The 21726-nt window shown below is 37.3% G+C and overlaps 1 protein-coding gene across 2 annotated transcripts in view; it reads right to left on the reverse strand.

Moving 5' to 3' along the window:
- Positions 1-21726, reverse strand: part of PIGG (phosphatidylinositol glycan anchor biosynthesis class G) — an 86746-nt gene that overhangs the window by 48858 nt on the left and 16162 nt on the right. For both annotated transcript variants that reach the window (XM_056513857.1, XM_056513858.1), the window contains exons 7-10: positions 19684-19901; positions 16982-17263; positions 9589-10046; positions 2434-2625 (exon numbers count right to left, since the gene is read on the reverse strand). In XM_056513857.1, coding sequence (XP_056369832.1) covers positions 2434-2625; positions 9589-10046; positions 16982-17263; positions 19684-19901 — 1150 coding nt within the window. The remainder of the gene's footprint in view (positions 1-2433; positions 2626-9588; positions 10047-16981; positions 17264-19683; positions 19902-21726) is intronic.

Consider the following 21726-nt stretch of genomic DNA (forward strand, 5'->3'; position numbering starts at 1 on the left):
ATTTTTTCTTCGGGGAAGAAAGAATAAAGGTAAAAACCAGTAAAGTTTAGAGAATTCCTGTGTTTCTGGCTAATGCAGAAATTCAGTGCCTCTTTTCAGGGTCTCTGGTATGTCTGATGTAATTATTACCATACATTAACCTTAGATGCAAAACCTTAGAAATTGATTGGGGTATTTGCCTATTCAATAAATTGAGTGAAAACTGGAATTAACCAGTTGATGGAGATTCAAACTAGAAAAATGTTCCTCAGCAAATGCAATACTATTATTTTGTTTGTTTTAGTATACTATATACTTATCTTTTTCACTGCATAGAATACAATTAAAAAAAAAACAAAAAAAAAAACCAAAACCAAAACCAAAACCAAAAAAAAAAAAAAAAAAAAAAAAACAAAACAAAACAAAACAAAACAAAACAAAACAAAAAAAAAAAAAAAAAAAAAAAAAAAAAAAAAAAAAACCAAACTCTGAGGTAAAAAGAGCAAAGTTTCTTCTCCTTAGAGAAGAATGAACTATGCATGAAAAAATGCAGTGGCTGCCTACAACTTTTTCTCATATTACACAGAACTACCTCTACCTTGACCATGGATCTGGAGCTATTCCAGATCATGAAAACACTAAAGATACCTCTAGACACATTTAAAGTAAAGTCCTAAGATTTTTTGATTGCATTTTAAACAGGCTTTTATCACATATATCACATCAACCATCTAATAAAGATAAACCAGTATCACTGTATCAACATGCCATCTACCATCTGAAATCCACTAAGATTTGTCTGCCATCTCCTTTGACATGCTGTACTGGGAGCCTAGCTGAAGATAATGTTTGATGAGTCAGTGATCTTGGGCAAAGCATGTCTCTCTATTAGGCCTTGTATTCAGAAGTACTGAGAAGCCCACATGTTAGCAGGTGAGTGGCCACTGCCAGGGATCATCCTGGAAGCCCTAAGTCAGCCTGTGCTGTGCACTGGTAGGTATTACAACAGAGTCCTGATCTGGCAGGCACAGACACAAGTTCCTTTTGGATTATTTGCTGGTTTGTTTTTACACAAAACAACAGGCACCACTGTATGTGAGGGAGGCAGAACCTCTACATAAGGGAATTGTGTGCCACAGTGTGCCATGGGTTTTTACATAAAGCTCTGACATAATTTAAGTAAATCACTGTGTTTACTATTTATTTAGTAATAAAAATAATACAAAAAGCTTTGTACCTTGAAATAATTGAGATTCATATGCTGACTATAGAATGAACAAGTCTCAAGTAAATGTTTGACTTCAGTATTTAAGTACTCCACTTATTTCTGTAATCACATTTTATTTGTGGCTCAATTACTGTATTTAATGTTCTGTCCCATGATGCAAGGATAGTATTGTTCTCCAAAGCTTTACTGAAACACAAAGCAAAACTAGAGATCACACTCAAAAATGAGGCATGTTTCAAGCATAGAGCCAAATCCTGCACAGTAAGTAAAAAGTACCATTATTTCCTCATGAAGCAGAACTAACACATAATGTTAACTTAATACTAGTATACAATTAGAAGTATCTTCAATATTTGGAGAGATGGAATGTATGCAAATATATCCAGATACACATATAAACAAATACTTCTTGTAAAATATGCCATGTTAGCAAACCTGATCTTCTTTATGTCCTAAGACCTTAAGCTGCAGTGTTTTGTCCATCTCTATATATCCTGTGAATCTCTGGCCCCTCACTAAGAAGCTCCGATAGCATTTGTATTGATATAAAATTCAAAATGAGTGCAAGAGAAAGTTCCATTACATCCAGAAGACAATGGTTTCAACAGCTTCTTTACCATAATCTCTTACTTCCCATCAAATGTTTCCATTGACTCTGGAAGTTTTCCACAACACTGTTATTGCCTAACAGTTACTGATAAGTTTCTTAAGAAACGTAGCATCAGACTAAAAATCCTTACTATGCACTGTGCTGCACAGGTAAGACCTTGAGAGGGCATAGTTACATCTTGAAAGCCAGTGTTATAGAACACTCAACTGCAAAACAAAAGTAAGGAAAAGCAGGACTGTGAATTACTAAGCACTTTTGAAACTAAGAAGTAGCTAAATGAGTTTGGCTTGTGCACTGCTAGATGTGGCAAGTCCATCTAAAACAACAAGAGATGGTGCATTTGGAGTTTTTCATAGCAAAAATACAGAATATAACTTACTAGATTTTCCTCATATTAACTTTCATGTGACTGGCTGCCCATCTGTTACAGTCAAAAGACACTTCACGCAGCTTAAAATTTAGCACATACCACAAAAATTCAGTGCTGGTCACCTACAAATTCCAATTCTATTCATAAGAATGTAATTCCAACCTAGAACATGCCCACCTCATCCCCTGATAGCCAAAGTGTTCAACACCTTGCTAGAAACAGTCACTTATCCGTTGATGAACTTACTTAGAAATATCCTTGCCACTGTGTTGCCATGGAAATATGACATTTCCAATAGCTGCCCGGTAACTGTAGACTCCCAGGAGCCCAAGTGCCATAGCAATTTTTGAAACCAGGGAGCATCTTCTTTGAACCAGAAAGAAGATCATAAGAAGAGAGACTGCAGCCAAGAAGGAGAGTTCAGATTTATGTTCAGAGCTGGAAAAAAAAAAAAAACAAAACAAGAAAAAAAAACCCTTTTAAAACAGTAATTAGTGCTAAACACATTTGACAGAGCCTTAGGTACAGCACTGTATTAAATAAACTGTATTAATTAATGCAGCACCAAATTAATAACTGCAGTGGTATCTGTTATGAACTTTCCAAAAGGTATGGTAAAATATTTTAGTATTTTTAGAAAAGCAGTTTTATTAATGAGGTTTTCTATTCAAGCATGCATATTTAAAAGTGTAATTATTGTGTTCCACCATATGCTAGTTACTCTGCAAATTTTATAAAAATGGAGCTGGATATTGCATAATGGAAAAGAATCTACTGCTTTTAAACTAGGGTTTTGTTATTTATACATTTTGAAAAAGTATGTGTTCCTTATACTACAGCATTTAATTTTTTAGCACTACACAAAAGACTTTTGCACTACAGGATTAGAACTGTCTTTTGAAATAATTACATACGTGTTTGTTTGATTTTAAACACATTACCCACCCTACTACATATAGAACACATTACCTACCCAAACTGATCAAAAATATACTTAAATAGTTAAAAAAACACACACACACAAACTCATTAGCACAATACGATTCCCTTATGCAACTATAGCACCTTTTATTGTGTCAATGCATACAAGAGATAGACACAAAATTTGCATCTCTGGCAAAGAAGATCACAAATACCGCTTGTTTGTTTGTTCCCCTGCACCTTAAATAGGTAACACTTGTTCCTGAATCAAGGGCATTTCTCTGTGCATGCTGCCAGTGTTACATATTGAAATCTTCAGTAGCAGGAATTAGCACTGCAAAATGTAATGAGGTAAGGCAAAGATCTGCACCCATCCCTTAACACATAGTTTCAGAAAACCTACTGTAGTCCAAGAATTGCCAGCCCATGACTACTGAAAATATTCCCAATATCCCAAACAATATAAAACCACTAATTTTGTTAAATTTGCCTTCAGTTAAGAACATCATGTACATTTTGAGAGCTAAGGGCTCCATCTTCTATTTTCCACAACTCAAAATCCCATGATGAAAGAACACTAACCCCAGGAAGCTAATAGCGTGCCTGGGCTGTTACCTGTATTGAATTCAATCACACTTAAAACTCCAGTTTTATCTCTGATTTAATAAGAATTATTTTACTTAAAACAGGTTTACTTTACAGTATACACTTTTACAGTATACACTTTGTCAGGAGCTTGACCAACAGCTGTTCCAGGTGTTGTGCTTGAAAAGACACGGAGGAAAGGTTGTAGGGCAGATGAATTGTCCCATTAGTTCTGCATGCAGGACCTCTCAAGTAGTTTGTATACCTTAACAAGATTCCCAAGACATGCACTGTTCTCTGAAAGCCAGTGGAGAAAAGTGAGAGGAACAAGATCTAGAACATTATGAAATAGAAAATGTAGTCTTGATCTTTCTCCTCCCAATTATTCTTCCTCTACACATAGAGAGAGCAGTAACAGTGGGCTCCTGCAGCAACCTGTGAGGATAAGGCAAGCACCACCTTCTTCATGATCAAAACATAATGAACTAATTTAGTAGCCACTAAATCTTTCAAATGAGCATTTATAGAATATTTTAAGCATTCAGGTCATATTCTCCTTAGCTACTGATTGTATGAGAACAAGACAAATTAGCAATAAATAAGAGCACACCCTCATCATCATCTTTGTCTCTTTATCTAAAAAAACTCAATGCACATTGAGTTTGCATTCTTGACTGCTGCCACAGGGACTAACACACATCTCATGTCCAGGTTTTCTGGTAACAATCTTCTGTGATCTCTGGAATTTTTTAGACTCACACAAATCTGTTAAAAAAATCCTACTTAAGTGTTACATAGTATATGCTGAAGAAACAAGAAAAGGATTTACAGCAAGCAAGATCAGGTCAGCACAAATCACCTAGTTTCAAGGTTTTCCAGTCAAGGCTCCTACACTTAGGCAGCTAAAAGTATATGTAATTAGCATATATTTTGAAAGGAAATTGTAGTTGCTTAACACAGAGTCCAGTCACTTAGTAAAGTTCTAAATGGTTTTGATAGTCTGCTCAGAAATACAAGCACAAACAAGCTTCATGTATTTCAAACTATCTCAGCTGCCATGTTCTTGGTTTTGCATAAACCACAAAATTGAAAGTGAAGAACCAAGCTCCCTGAGAGAAAAATCTGGTGAGAAGGGAAAGAAAAAAAGAGCACTTTGGCTCTATCTTCCTACTGTAACAGCTTGTGGTCTACACTCATACTTCTGGTAATAGAATGAAGGTTGAAGACATTTTCTTTCACTGCTTGGACCTCATCTCCTTACTGCAAATACAAGAAGAGTGAAAAGAATAGTAAATGTGCGTGATTAAGTGGATAATGCCTTTTTTAATTGCTTCTTTCATTTTACAACCAAATACACAGAAGTCACAAGGTGTGTTAGCTTTGAGAGGAAAGGCATTTGGGGATGGTTAAGTACATTATTAAAAGAATATATTAGCATCTTCCCATGCTGATGCTTCCTGTCACGTGTCTTCAAGCTGACACTGCCATGTAGCAGCTCTGACGCCTTTCAAGTCTGAGCACTGACCAAGATAAACAGCCAAATTAAGCTACCTGAATACCAACCAAACAAAAAGAAAACCTGACTTCCAGTCAGATTTAGATTGCATGTTTTCTTCAATTTTCTCTACTGTCTGACTTTCTTTTGCTCTTTTTCCCATCAAAGAATTGTTCATGTTTCACAGTCTGTCTGCAAATAACAAAGAACATCTTCCATATTTCAGCACTGCTGAATGCATTTCTAGTAGCCAAATTCAAAACTTTATAGGTAGATTTCTGTGTCTTGATGCTTACATCAAACAGGAAAATCTGGACAACAGTCTCTCTGTTTTAAATGCTGAGCCCCTTAAGCACTTTCTAGTTAAGCAAAATTCTAGTCCAAGCATGAGCACAGATGTCCAAAAGATCAATACATTGAAACAAAAAAGAGGGCCATTTGTTCATTAGTTTATCTTAGAGACAAAATAGAAGGAGTGCTAGAAAAAGCCTGAGGAGCCCAAACTCAAACTAACAAGGGCACACATGATCTAAGTAAGGTTCCAAATTCTTATTAGTAAAAAAAATGCTGTTAAGATATATCTATGCCAATTAAAATAATATTAAAAACAGAGTAACAACCAACCTTATAGACTAGCAATTATTTTGCTAATGCTAATTAAGTATTTTGGGAAGAAGATTAAGTGCTTTATGCAACTCAGTTTATCGCCAACTTTTAATTCATGCTATGAAGAAAACACATCATCTCAATCCTGATCAAATCACTAATGAAACAGACATCTCTACAACCCTACTATCATGTGAAGGAGAAGGAACAAATATGTTAAAACCTTCAACCACAGAAAATGCAAGCATGCTGGCCAAATAGGAATTCCCAGACACTTTAAAGAGCACAGGATGTGTAAAGATTTAGTTGCATCATTGACTAACCTTGTTCAGTGAGACATAACAGAGTCGTACACTCAACTACATACCACATTCAAGTCCAAAAACTGTCATACTTCAAATATTACTAATCTTTTAACTCTATATTGCAACTGAAGTATATGTCAGCATAGAGACATACATAATATTCTCCTATTAGGCTGAAAATTGCTCCATTGTTTGAACTCAAGATGCAGCTCCATAGCAGCCTGAGCCAACCTGCGCCAAGGCTGCCAGGGTTCTATTCTTTCATCTGCTCTCTAAACACAGCAGAAGCAGTCACACCAATGAAAGGGAGAAGGCAGAACTGTGACAGTGACAGTCCTAGTCCACATCCTCTTAGCCTGCCATGGCACAACACTGAACTGCTGCACAATCTTTTTAAGATTCCCAAAACATGAGGTAGAGAATCATTGCTTCCTTCTCAATTAGATTTGAAAGGCAAGTAGGTTTTTGTAAGGAATGATTGACAACGGTAGAAAGAAAAACTATTTATCTGCAGCCCTTCAAAAGATGCAGATACTTCAACATTCTCTTCTTACAATAATTTCAACAGCAGTGCTCACTTGTATACACTTCCCTTCCTGCATTCCTATTACTAAGCCAGCCCATTTGAAGACTGATGGTAAATCAGAGTGAGAAGTGATCCAGCTGAAAGCCAAGGGTTTCCCATGCCATCTTGAGTTATTTTTCCAGACACATCTATGCAGTGATTTAGTTCACCGCACTGACAGTTGAATACAGGAGAAAATACAGAAGAAAGAGAGCAAGTTCTTTGTCTCGTATGGCAAAAGCTCCTACAATACACTATTTTACAAAAACAATCAGACATAGCCTAAGAGTATAGAGGTAGAATCTTTTCTCTTCTACTTGCTTCAAGACCTAAGCAAATACACTTGATGTGAGGCTGTAATTTGATACGGAACAGAGGACTAAATTAACTTGTAAAATTCTGTCATTTTGATATCTAGCTGCTGTACTTCAGCCTTACTGAAGGGGGAGGCAGACAACTTTAATAATAGAGTTGTGATGGCTTTATGAAGGAGAATACTTTACCAACCTGACAGATTTTTTGTGATGAGACAAACTCTGTGGAAGAGCACAAAGCAGGCGTTGTTTATCTGAGCTTTAACAAGGTTTTTAACACCAGCTCCCATAACATTCCCATAGGCAATCTCATGCTAGAAAAGTGGATAGTCAGGTGGATTGAAAAGTACTCAAATGCTGGATTCACAGAGTTGCCATTAGTAGCACAAAATCCACCTGGAGGGCAGTTGGTCAACCCCGGGACTTGGGCGTTGGCCTCCACCAGGGCCGACACTGTTTAATGTCTTCGCTACTAAGCCAGGCACCGAGTAGGGCCCTCAGCAAGTCTGCACACAATACACAACTGGGAGGAGTGGTTGATACAGTAGGTGGGTCTGCTGATACTTAAAGGTCGCTTGACAGCCCAGAGAAATTGTCCACCAGGGATCTTGCCAAGTTCAATGGGGGGAAGAGACAAGTCCTGCACCTTGGAAGAAATAGCTACACATATCAGGACAGACTGGGGGCTGACCATCTTTTCAGAGGTGACTCTGGGCAGACCCTGAATCAACAATCAGCATGAGGCATGCCTTGGAGCAAAGGCAACCAACAGCATATGGAGCTGCATATGAAGAACCTTACCAGAAGATGGAGGAAGGTTATTTCTTACCCTCTGTTCAACCACAGCTCCAGTTAGGAGTTACTGAGTACAAAGAAAGATATGAACATTTTCAAATTCAAATGAATTCCAATTCACAGAGACAAAAGCCAAACACAAAAATAGACTCCTTCCTCCCTTCTCCCCTTTCCTTCCTCAACAACAACAACAACAAACAACAACAACAAAAACACCTGAGTAAGCCAGAACAGATGTAAAAACATAGGGTTTACCAGAGTGGGTTGCCTGAAAGTTGCTGACAGGCAACTAGTGTTAGAGCTAGGTATGTACGATTTCCCACTTTAGTTATAAATTAGGAAGCACCTGGTCTATCTGCAGTCTACACTCTGCCTGAGTTATCCTGCTGAGACCTCCAGAGCCCAAGGCTACAGAAGGTTTTGCTGCTTTCCAGGCATACTTAGCACCATGAAATCAGAGGTGGGAGCACTCTAAAGCAAGACAGGATCTTTGAAAGTTAAGTCTACACATGCACACACAGTTTTTAGAAGTCTGGTAACATTTCCAAGAGTCAAAAAACATCACTGGAAGGTCACATGAGTAAAAGCAAACCAAATTTTTCAGCTGCAGGAGTATCAGGCCCTTGTTTCATGGCCTTGTGGCACCAGCACACTCCAAAAAAAAAGCCCTGACAGGCTGTAGAAAAAATCTGGCTGAGGACATTATTGGGAAAATTAATCTTTCGCAAATACTCAGGATTAATTGTAAAAATCCTCACAGTCACACCAAATCACACCTCATCTGCTCATACATTGGCTTAGCTCATAATGAAGGAGTGTGATCTATCATATGGACTTGATATAGGAAATATGACATTTTTTCCTCTTTTCCTCACCTCTAGAGCAGAAATGCATGGTAAAAACTCTGGTATAGAACAACCACTATAATGCAATAAATTCCCTCATAACTCATGTCTTTCAGCACTCATGCCTGTCACTGCAATTAGCATTTCATCTGTGAGGCTGCCAATAAATAACTAGTCTCATATTAGTTCATTTGCTCAAGTCATTTTTAATGAATGATGAATGACATTTCATCCATGTGTTCTAAGATACTGGCAAGAAATCTATTTATCGTACACAGCAGAGCCTCTTCATCTGCTGTTTGCAAAACCTTGTCTAGACAGTCAAAAAGTATTGCTTCTTCATCCACTAACTGAAGTACATGAGACAGTTCAAGCATCACTGAATAATAACTGTAGCTCTCAAAAATACTAAAGGTATAAGTAAATGCAGAAGCCCTTCTTTGATGTACTTTCAGTTATAAAAAATTCCCTTTCTTGTTTATCGTGTTACTCAAAAAATTCCTTCTTTTTCACCCACACATTACAGGCATGTGATAGACAAGGAAGAATTCTATGCATGGCATCTTCTCCTGAGACTTCATAAAGTTTGGAATTATGCAGAACCCTCCTGCCTTAATTTCAAGAGTTTAATTCTATTAAATGATTTTTAATTTCTCAAACCAGACACTGTTGACTTACAGATGGAAAATATTTACTTTTTGCTTCTGATAAACCTATCACGTATAATTGGCATTAATTAGGTAAGTCATGGTGCAGGGCAAAGATTATAAATTATTGATAGTACACAAGGAATTGCTCCTGTATGAAATAGCAATGAAAAATTTCTTATGTCACTTCATCATTTATCTGCTTTGTATGTTTAGAGCACTTTCTGATCAGAGACCATACAGAAAAATACATATTTCACCAAATGAAACATGCATTAATTTTTAAAAAAGGCTGAAAGTGTGACAGTAAACCAGATACCCACCTTGTCAACCAGTGTCCAAAGTCTGGCCGATGAGCCCACTGGACGCCTGTCTGATTCAAGGATCGAAGCAGCCGACAGCAAATAAGGATGATCCATGGGGTTGCTAAGCTTATCCACTTATCTGATCCTTTTATCAACTCTGATGAAGAGGTGGCCTTGCCCAGTTTTGAATTACTTGCTGCTGGAATGTCTATATTCTTGCACTCAGAGGTTTCCCTGATACTATCAAAATTTTGTTTCACATTAGTGCTATGTTGAGGGTCACATTCTTTCAGAAGAAAATTATTTCTACAAAGTTCCTGACACAGCACCAAACAAAGTGTATTGATAAGAAAATACCAGGTTTGATGTTCCTCTTCTATAAAACTGCTTGCCCCCAAACTCAAAACATGGCCAATAGTTCCAGCCAGAATCAGCACATCTATTTCTGACCAACTAGAACTGGAAACAACAGGACTCTGCAAAGAAAAAAAAAAGAAAGGAAAAAAAAAAAGTAATGATGAAAGGGTATATAAAAATTTCATTTGTTAGTATTCACAGTGTGCTTACAGCAATTTACAGCAATGAAAACAAAATAAATAGCAGAATAACCTATTTCTATCTTAAGAAAAATAATAATTTCAGTGACACATACCTAGCACTACAGCATAGTAATAATTTTTAAAACTGTATTCTGTTTAAGGAATAAAACTTCTTTATGAATAATCAAACTGTGCAGCTTAAGATTCTCTATCACCCTGTAACAGAAGGTTCAAAAAAAGTTCATGGCCTGTTGCATATTTGTAGAAGTAATAACAGAAATCCTGCAGAAATCTTGATATATAGGTAATAGGTAACTCTCTAAAAGTTGTAATCTCTGGTATCTTCAATTCAATACAGGATTCACTACTCAAGTTAACAAAGTTACTGCTTGATGCCACCCCTTGACCTTACTTAGCTTGAAATGCATCTTTCATCACAAAACCTACTTTAAACCTTTACCCATGTATTATTTACCTCACAAACGGTGCTTATCTAAAACCACAATACTTTTTGTCTAATGCCTTCATTAGCTCAATTTCCTGTTCTCAGCAGCTAATTGCAATTGCCTTATCATCGCTACCTTCAACAATAGGGCTAAAGAGAAAGCGTAAGGGCAGGAGGAATTTGAGAGCACTCAGTTCATAGCTGTTATCAGGTAAAGAACCATTCCAGCACACAGAGAAAGCCATAAAAAGACCACAGAAAGACACAACCATGACAAGTATGCACTAAGGAAGATCATAAAGATGACCAAAACTCTTCAGCCATTAATGGACAGGCCAATGAGAAACCACAGGCATAGCACTGAAGAGCATCAGTCTGGACTCTGTAACAAGTAAGGGGGAAGTGACAGTGCACGGGTGTTACAGACAACTGACAGCGCCTGTGGGTCTGGACCAACTCATTAAGCAGAGCTTCGAGAAACTGTCAAGGGTGGGGAAGAGAGGGTAATGACAAATATGCTGGAAATAGGAGCAAAGTAAGAGGAGAAAGAATACAGTTGCATATAAGCAGGAGACAGATCTCTAACAGAGCCCTGTGCCTAGTCACTGTGCTCTTTCCTGTCATACTAAATCCTCTCCTATCTTCTGTTCAACTCCACTCCATGTCCCACCTGTGGATGTTGCAAGATGACACCGCAAGTAGCTGGGGACAAGGCAGCATGCCAAAAATTTGAGACTAGAGCAAGTAAAAGAAAGCACCAGAGGGCATTGGAACCAGCAGGAGCTTCCTAACATACCTTAAGAAATAGGATACTATACATGCTTGTGAAGAATTTTGGGAAAGACACTGTCAAATATCATACATTACTATTTTATCTAGTTTCGCACTATTACAGAATATCATGGAGTATCTCTTAAACTGTATTTTAAGCACCTAATAAAAAGAAAATTTAAAAGCCAGATTGAAATTACTGCATGCCATTTTTACTTCAGAACAAAGATCTCTGAAACTACTTCCACATTCATTTCTTTAACTGCATATTTTTACCACATCATCCTCCTACATCTGACCTATGAACAAACATTAAAAAAAATCTTGAATATTCACAGGGATACATTTCACAGAGAACCTACTAAATTAAAAGATGCACAGTGTCAAACCAAGCTGACCTTTGAGCAGATAACAAGAAAGCAGGTATAAACAATACAATTATCTCTGAGCATCTGAAAGGCAAGTAGCACTCATCTTTACGACTTACTGACAGCAGCCCATGTATTTTTCAATAAGCAAGACAATGAAACACAGAGAAGAAAACAAACACATGATGCAAGACAGTTAACATTATCTGGAATTTTGCTTTAGGGAAAAAAACTTCTACAAAACCAAAACTTAATGACATGTATGTTAAAGAATGCAGGAGCTATAATTACAATTATGAGCTATTCACATCTCCTTCATTTCTTGTGTTGTTAAAGAATACATTACATCAAAGTCATTCCACTTAAAACAAACCAACAACATAAACACACAAACAAAACCCCACACAACCAATAAAGTGCCCATGAGGTCACACACAACAATAATGGGGGAAAAAATACTAATAATCTGGAAAAAAGCTCAAGTTCAATCCAAATTTACTAGCATTTGAAATTTCTTTGGTGTTCCAAAGACCACTCAGGTTTGTTTAGTACTATATTCTGAAAAGCAAATACCATAAGCTGGTATTTGGAACAAAAGGACAAGGTAGTCTCTGCAAAGACCAAAGAGCATGAAAATCACAAAGCTGGGGCAAGAACAGTACATGACAGATCTTCAGCAAGTTTGAATTCCAATAATTCTATCATGCTGACCTTAAAGATCGTGGCTAACTAAATAAATGAGTATATAAGCACCATCTGCTTGCAGAGACAAAGGAATCTGAGATCTTAAATAAATGAGAATGAACAAGTCTGTGATATAATTTGTCTTCTTTATAAGACATAACATAAAATCTATAGAAGGATTAGTCTCTTGTATCTGGTTGCTGTCAGCAACTGATATGAAAACTGAAGAAGTGATGCATTACCAACAGGGAACATACAAAAACCTCATTAAAACGATGGCATTAATGTGAAATGTCCCACGGTCAGAAATCTGTATTTCTTGCCTGCTTGCCTCTCACAACTTCAGTGAAAGGAGAAAAAAATTACGCTTACATTCACATCAAAGGATTAAAATCCAGTGACATTTACTGATAAACCACACTTCAGATCAGAGTTAAATCACTATGCAAAAGTAAAAATTATGATGCAAATTATAATCTCCTGAGCCTTGATAATCTTAAGGAATTCTGGAAATACTTTCATCAAAGTTTTCTAAATTTACTTTTAATCCCTTATATATGAACTGTGCATTATAATGAATGCCATGAGTACGGTGTCATATATAGTCTGACCTTAGATTATTTAGATTGTACCTAGTTTTTCAGATTTGGTTTACAGGCATTAAACTATAGGTCTTACTCTGATATTCACAGCTCTGTTTTTCCAGCTGCTGAACATTTCCAGCCCTCAGGTACTCAGCAGACACCCCAGATACCAAAAAAACCTGTATGAATATCAGTTTGGTTGATATCGTGGCAAAAAAACTTCAACAGAGAGTTTGTTTAGAAATCTAGGCTTCAAATGATGTAAGCACATAATCTCCCAAGCCAAGGCAGCTTGAACAACTGATGTATCAGCACTAGTATTTAAGCAATACAGACAGTGATCTCTCTACCCTATCTTTGAACATACCTTGCTCACTTGCAAAAGTATCAATATATAAACGACACAGTACACGCACCTTTGACCATTACATTTTGAAACTTCTTCACTTTGAAATAAAATCTCCTGTAGTCTGTGTTTTGAGTCTTATTCCAGTTATCTGGGATTTTTTGTGATTAACCATCTACAGTTAATGCCTGAGAAAATCTGCAACTACTTTTCAGATGAAAAACATTTTCTTTTTCATGCTTACCATCACTCACAATTTAAACACTTACCATTATGTTCCTTTCTGATACTCAAGCTCCCTGAACCCAGTCTTCGTTCTCTATGATGGTAACTTTTCCATGGCAAAGTACTACAAATCACCCTTGTTCCTACATTTTCACAGCAGTTTGGGATAATTTTTGAACGCTATCTGGTAAAGACACCACCCAATCAGCCTTTTTCTCCCCAAGTCAAAAATGCAAAAAATATTTTAGGTGCAATTGCATAAAAATGTAACATTGTTCAATTAATCAAGAAGAGCAAACAAAAGAGGAAAAAAAAAACTGTTAAATTAACAGTTACTTTAGAATAAATTGAAAGAAGGACATTTTGTAGATGTTATAAAATACCACTATGATTCTGCATAATAAAAATTCTCAAGATCTCTACTTGACAAGCCTTACCTTTTATATTCTAGTTTCAAAAAACTGTTAGTTTTTACTCCTATTCGAAAAAGCGCAAAAAAATCCCCACTATTAGTAGTAGTAAATACCATGCTTAAATCAACTACCAAGCAATTAGAGCAAAACTACGAACAAAAAGTTAGAATTTTTAACAGTTTTGTGGAATTCATAAAGGGCTGCAGAACTATTTAAAGCCTGAAGTATCATTAAAAGAAGGGACTGGTTCTGCTAGAAACACAGCAATCAGAATCTATAAATAACAGACAGGAAGCAGATGCTAACACTGCCTGCACTGGTCTTCAGAAAATTCATGAACTTGGTAATCAGTTTCTATATTCAGCCACAGTGGGGAAAGAAAAGCATTACAAATGAGAAGCACTTCAGAGAAATCTTTAGAAGTGAATGGAAACAATTTGAAGGAAAAAAGCTCTGAAGCCATTAACAGGGGAGCTTATCTTAATTACTTTTAAAATACCTACAATTTTATCGTATAGCTTGAGCTTAGAAAAGGCTTTTTAGCTTTTTTTTTTAAGCAGAAAGGCCAAGATTCAGGATTCTACTCCAACCATCAGAAGGCCAGGGCTTCAGAATTCTTCCAGAAGTGAACTCCACACACAGATTCACAATGTGGAGATGCACATGTCATAAAACACTTGGATTCAGAGCTGTTTTAGCATAACTAATATCCCTAATTCACACAGAAGGCCCTTCTAGATCAACCCATAGCATATAAAAACAACCCATTTCTCCCCCAAAACCTAGACATTCTACTGGAAAGAGGATGAAAGACAGAGATGAGTGTTCGGAACAACAAGCAGCATCAAATTCACACACTGCTCCTCTCACCTTCTCTTAGCTCTGTATTTGTCTAAGTAGACCCAAAAAAAATCCCACCATATCATTCTGCAAAAGCTCTCAGACTGGAAAAAAACTCATCAGAAACAAGTCACTGCTTTCATATATGTCTGAAATGAAGACAAATACTAACTAAACCTACAAAATATTTCAAGCTTTCTTTGGAACTTGAACAGAGACAGCAAAACCTCCCTGACTGATGCAATGAGATACATCCAGCAATTCGGTCATCTATGGAATGACATCTAGGATGACAAAACTGTATTTCTACAGGTCTGAACACAAAGTTGTATTTGCCTCAACCAGAATTACTACTGTCTAAACTTCATAAGATATACTTAAGATTCCCGCATTTTCAGATATATCTTAGGTAGGAATATGATCACAGACCAATATGGGATGGAGAATCCAGGGCCTCAGCCCTGGAAAAACAAACATACACACAAATCTGGAAAACATTGCTGAAAACCTCATTTGTGTATTATCAACTTGAAGCAGATGACGGAAGGGTGGTGAGACACTAGAACAGGTTACCCAGAGATAACCCAGGGATGCCCCATATCTGAAAAACAGGCTAGATAGAGCCCTGAGCAACCTGGTGTCCCTGCCCATGGAAGGGATTTGGAACTGGATGGTCTTGCATATCCCTTCCAACCCACACCATTCTATCATTCTGTGATTCTCTGAGACTATCCACCTGGGGAAGAAATGTATTAGCTGTTGTCATTCCTCTCCATGCTACTTAACTGACATGTATGTAAATTTTATGCAAGTCTACAAAATCCATCATATTTAGATTTCTACTGTTTACTAAAATTAGAAAAACTAGTAACAAGATGAAAAACAAGTCTATCTTTCATAACTGCATTTGTTTATCATTGCATACCAAGTACAGATGAGATTTCTACATGGGAACACTGATTATTATTTCAAGCTTATATTCTTCTAAACACCTAGTCAGAAATTACAGAAACAAAATTACAATCTGGTATAGTTTGAATAAAATACATTAGCAACCTTACTTAAAAGAATTTAGATTTAAATCTACACTCAGGAATTACAGCACATATCCACACAGAGTACAAAATTAATCTTTACTCAGGAATACTGAATTTTCTGAATTGTAAGAAATACAGCTGTTACAAAATGTTTCTTTAAGTCAGAATGTTTGCTTTTTTCCTTGATAGAGTATGGCAGTGTACTTGCCATATTTTGTCATACATTTTAAAAAAAGGTGTAAACCCCCAAGCTTGATTCTACGAAACACAGATTGATGAAAGACTGTACTGCAGAGGTTGCACCATCAAATGGAGTACTATGAGCAGTGAAGCTATTGAACACCAGAGACCTTTGAAAAATATGACTAACAAGTAGTAGAAAAAACAGCTAGAAGCTGATTTTATGGTGTGACTGACAGCTCTTGGCACACTAAGTTTAACAGTGGAAGAAAAGACATTGTAAATTCTATTTCCTTGGAATTACCTGTATTCTATTGAACAAAATAAAACTCATCAAGTAACATAGAGAAGGTAACTCATCGCACTGAGAACACTTCGAGAACTCCAAAGATTTTGACAAACTCTATGTCTTAAGCTTAAAAAGTAGAAAAGACAGATTAAATTAGCTCCTTCTATTGCATTTGCAAAACTATTTAAAAAAACCCCAAACATTAATAACACCAATACAAGAAAAGGTACACTGGCAAAGTATATTCTTCTTAGAGCATTACTATCTTTTGTAAAACCACTGTCCTTTATGAATATTGTTGTAAAATATTTTACATCTTGCTTTAATTGCAATTGTGAAACCTAACAATGTAAAAACATAGGATTTGTACCAGCATAACTGTTCCTGATCTCATAAAGCCAACCGAAAAATACTGCACAGTATTTTAAAATTTTTTTCAAATTATGTCAATACAAGCAATTCTTAGATCTTCATCGGTCGGTAATCATGCCACAGTGACAACAGCACATCTCAATCACAATTTTAAATAATAATACATATTCCTATTACATTACAAATAAGAATTTCTTTAAGCACACACAGAGAAAACAAAACTTTAACTGACAGTATTATAAAAGATAAAAGACAGTATATGAAAGACAGTACATGAAAGATAAGACATTTTGAACCATAACTAATGCATGTTCTTACCTTCGGTGGAAGTCTGGAATTCTCAAAGATCTTTGCAATAGCAGATAAAATACCACACGTGAGTGCAGAAATCAGCATCATCACTCCAACTGCTGTTAACCAGGACATACTGCAGAAATAGCACAAACTTTCTGCTGATGTGCATACAATGACATGAACAGCACAAAGCATCAGACATATCAAGTAAAACAGCAGAGAGAACAGTGGAGGGGAGAGGGGCACCTCAAATTCTGCCCGCTTGCTCAGGGCTTTTGGAACACTAAGCAAAAGCAGTAGCAGAACCTAGAAAAAAAAAATAGAGGATTATTACTTTAAAAACTGGGGTTAGCTAAACAGTAAGAATTCACAGAAAAAATCATGCTCTTGTCATCCACATCAGTCTGCTAATATGCTATACTTTATCAAAAAAAAACCTGTGAAGAATTATGTTGGATTTATTTTCCCCCAGTAAGATATTACCACATAAATGGTAGAACCCAATATTTTCTTTTCATTTATTAAGGGTTTAAACACACAAGTTTCCAAGTTTGATGTATCATCATTTGCCTCCTCACCTGTAGCAACCAATGACAGATATGACCTTCATTTCCTGTAAAAGACCTTGAACTCCCAGTATCAAAATAGTTTCTAAGCAAACAAATTTGACCCATTGTTTGTCACCTGTAAAAGCCTGAAGTTAATACACTCTGTCAAAGGCAATTTATTTCCTGTATGAGAAATACATATGTATGAGATCCTGCTGTGTTAAACAGCTTCCCAAACAAGGGGAAGTTCTCATACTACCACACAAATGTATGCTGAATTTCTACCTTACTAATTCTCCCAGTATTTACTTCTTGTACCTCTCCTTATCTTAATTGAATCTATCGGTTTTACTTTCGCTTTGCTCTGACCTGCACACAGAACAGGCAGAATTCCAAGTTTTCTCTTATGTAACTGTTGCAGCAGAGATGAACAATACCATTAAACTTTCTGCTACTCACATAAAAACCTTTATCAGAAAGCGGGAAAAGTGGGAACTTCAGCCACACACTAAAATGCATTGCAAGCTGCAGAGATGGAGTTAGAACTAGACTGACCTCAATCAGCTGGTGGTAGGGCAAAATTAAAACAAATCAAAACAAAAACAACTATATCAGACCACTGTCAACCTATAATCTTTCACAGTCACTTGTGAAGACCTATCTCTGAAATTTTTCCCACACTACAGTGAGATATAGTAAAGCAAGCCAAAAAAAAAAACCAAAAAAAAAAACCGTTTTGCAATAATCAGCTGCTTCTTCATATTCTACTGCATATTTCATTTGGTTATGAAAATATGCAGTTTTGAGTATCACACTCTAAACTTAAGTCTTACATTTCAGCCCATCACTTAAAATTAAAATGAAAACAGCACTCATGGCAGGAACATGCTCAAAGTGTAGATATCTACCAACCTAAATTTAGGTCTTTTGAGCAAATGCACTGTTATCAGTTCATGTCTCAGAGGTATTTTCCTCATCTGAAATGCAGGATAATTGGAATTTATAGCACGGTGTAGTTTGAAGTGACATCTGAGTTTCTCTACTCTTATTTATTCAGTGAAGGTGGAAAATCGATATAAAGAAAAAAAACATTTTGGAAAAGCAAGGTAGTTTCTTGAGTATTGCACCAGAGAAAAGAAGAAACTGCAGCCATTTTGCTGGACTCTTAAATTTCTGTGGTTAGTAGCTGCATAATTCTTTGATGAAGGCTGATTGCATATAACACTTAAGATTTGTTTTCCAGAAATAGTAAGCATCTACAACTGCATTCAAGAAAAAAAAAGTCTAGTGCTTTAGATCTAAAGTAACTGTCAACAGCTTGAATGCATAGGTTCTGAAAACAAAGGAACAAAGAAAGATATGCACCTTCAACTTTGCACCGAACTTTGTCCACCTCCAGATCTTCCATCTGCAGAGTAGGAACAGAACCTACCATCTCATCTACAAAAGAGCACCGTGGAACTCATTCCTGTCAGCAGAGTGACAAACCCCACTGAGCAGCCTACCAGAAAGCCATTTCAGAAGCACTCTGTATGCAGAGAGCAGCGTATGGGAGACAAGGCACAGAGCCCTGCCAGCACAAAGGAGACTCAGCTCTTGAGTTTTCCCCAAATATCAGATGGACACATCCACTTAAAATTAACAATATTACAACTAGAGGAGATATGAAGAAGTAACGCTCCAGCAAGTATTTATTTCAGGGCTGTAAATCTATCATGACAAGGAACAGCTCCTGGAAAAACAACAATTCCTGTGAAAATTATCCATATAAGGTACTGCCTGTTTGGAGTAGCTATACTCAAGATTAGATAAAGAGGAATAGCAAGGGATTTACTTGCCAGACTTTTTTTTTTTTTTTTCTCCTAATGCAATAAAGCTACTCAAAAACAGAATGCTAACTATATGGAAGTAACTGAAGTTGTTGCACAACTGCCTATCTACTGTAACTAGCTACACTAAAATGTAAGTAATTCCTATCAAAAGCACTCTTTGATCATTCTAAAGGCCAGATTTTACTGTAAAAGGATATTAATCCTGTCCAAGCAGAATGTCAGCCAACTCTAAGAACCCATACTCAGTAGTTTTAAACACCAGTAAGTGTATATATTACATATCCAACACCAAGATACTTTACTTCTGTGCACTTAATCTTTTTCACAGAAAGATCTATTTTCATACCTCCATAATGATCACTGTCCCCACCATCATCGAATACATGTCATATTGTGCCACTTGTTTGCTTAATGAAGAACTCAAAGTCTTGAGGGCCTCCAAATATTGCTTCAGGACCTTCTTGCCAAGATTTAAGAGTATTTCTGAATTATTCCCCTCTAAATAGAGTTTGATCCAATTACCATGGGATTTTTCTGCTATCTTAAAATGTTCATATCCAGGATCTGGAGAGAAGGAGAGAAAAGAAAAGAAGCAAGAGGATCTATGAACAAAGAAAGATTACTTGGAGACGTGATCATATTTTTGTATTTGCTTGTGTAGTGTATAAAAATACATAATAGCTATGGCAGTTGAAAATTTTTTCACAGGTAAAAAATTACACTACCTTCCTGCAGCAATACTGGTTATGTGGAAGAAACAGCAATAATTCTAACCTCATAAACTGTCAAGACCTCTAACAATTGACAAACTTATTGAAATAACCATTCATTTTTACCATGAGTTTCAGGGACAAAAAATTCAAATGCTCCAGGCACTGTGGGATGGGAGGAGGTGAAGAAAGCAATGTTATCCACTGGAATTACTCATTATCCAGAACACATTGTATAAACTCAGTAGGAAATGAACAAATAGCTGATGTCTAGGAAAAACACCAAAGGGGACAACACACACACCACACCAGTTGGTAGTATGGGCTGGATGAGTGGACGGTGAAGGTGGATTGAGAACTGAAAGAATGGCAGAGCACAGAGGGTTTTAATCAGCAGCGTAAAGTCTTATCTAGTTGGAGGCCTGTTAGTAGCAGTGTCCCCTCAGGGTTGACATTGGGTCCAATGAAGTTTAACTTATTCACCAGAGGCTTGGATGAAGGGGCAGATGCCTCCTCAGCAAGTTCCCTAATGACACAAAGCTCAGAGCAGTGGCCAATGCCCCAGGGGCTGTGCAGCCCTTCAGTGAGACCTCCCTGCTGGAGGGATGGGAGGAGAAGAAACATCTGAAATTCAGCAGAGGCCAGTGCAGGGTCCTGCACCTGGGGAGGAACAACCAGCTCAGGCTGGGGGTGACCTGCTGGAAAGCAGCTCTGAGGAGAAGGACCTGAGGGACCTGGTGGACAACAAGCTGTCCCTGAGCCAGCAGAGTGTCCTGGGGACCAAGAGACCAATGGGATCCTGGTGCATTAGGAAGAGCATTGCCTGCAGGTCGAGAGAGGTGATCCTGCCCCTCTGCTGTGTCCTGGAGAGGCACATCTGGAGTGTTGTGTCCAGTCCTGGGCTCCTCTGGACAAGAGAGACAGGGAGCTCCTGGAGCAGGTCCAGTGGAGGGTAACAAAAATGATGAGGCGACTGAAGCATCTCTTCTACTAGGAAAGGCTGACGGAGCTGGGCCTCCTCTGCCTTGAGAAAAGACAACTGAGAAGGGACCTTATCAATGCCTGTAAGTACCTAAAGGGAGAGTGTGAAGAGGATGGAGCCAGGCTCCACTCAATGGTGCCCAGAAAGAGGCAGGAGTCTGCCTTTTGACAAGAGGCAACACAGGAACACAGGAAGCTCTACCTAAACACGAGGAAGAATTTTTTTTACTCTGCAGGTGGCTGAGCACTGCAATAGGTTGCATGGAGATGTTGTAGAGGCCTTTTCTTAAGATATGCAAAAGTTTTCTGGGCACATTCCTAAGTAATGTGCCGTGGGGAACACTGCTTGAGCACGGCAGTTGGACTAGACAACCTGCAGTGATCCAGTGCTACTTCACCTAATCTGTGATTCTGCTTTTCAAATACCACTGAATTTTCACTGAATACACTACGCATTCACAATTCAAATTCAGTTGATAACACATGGAAAGCAAGAGCGTAACTTTCAGAAACTCCTATCTCACTGGAACTTATGCTATGCATGAATATTCAAATTTATCTGTATTTTTTCTGAAAAGGAGATGTTTAATTTCACTTCACACTAATAGAACTTGCTATTTCCCTGCAATTTGACTTGAAAGATAATGATAACTTAAGTACAAAACATTGATTTGGAAATTTTTATGTAACTTACAGTT

The sequence above is a fragment of the Oenanthe melanoleuca genome, chromosome Z (genome assembly GCF_029582105.1).
Source record: "Oenanthe melanoleuca isolate GR-GAL-2019-014 chromosome Z, OMel1.0, whole genome shotgun sequence".
Classification (NCBI taxonomy): Eukaryota; Metazoa; Chordata; class Aves; order Passeriformes; family Muscicapidae; genus Oenanthe; species Oenanthe melanoleuca.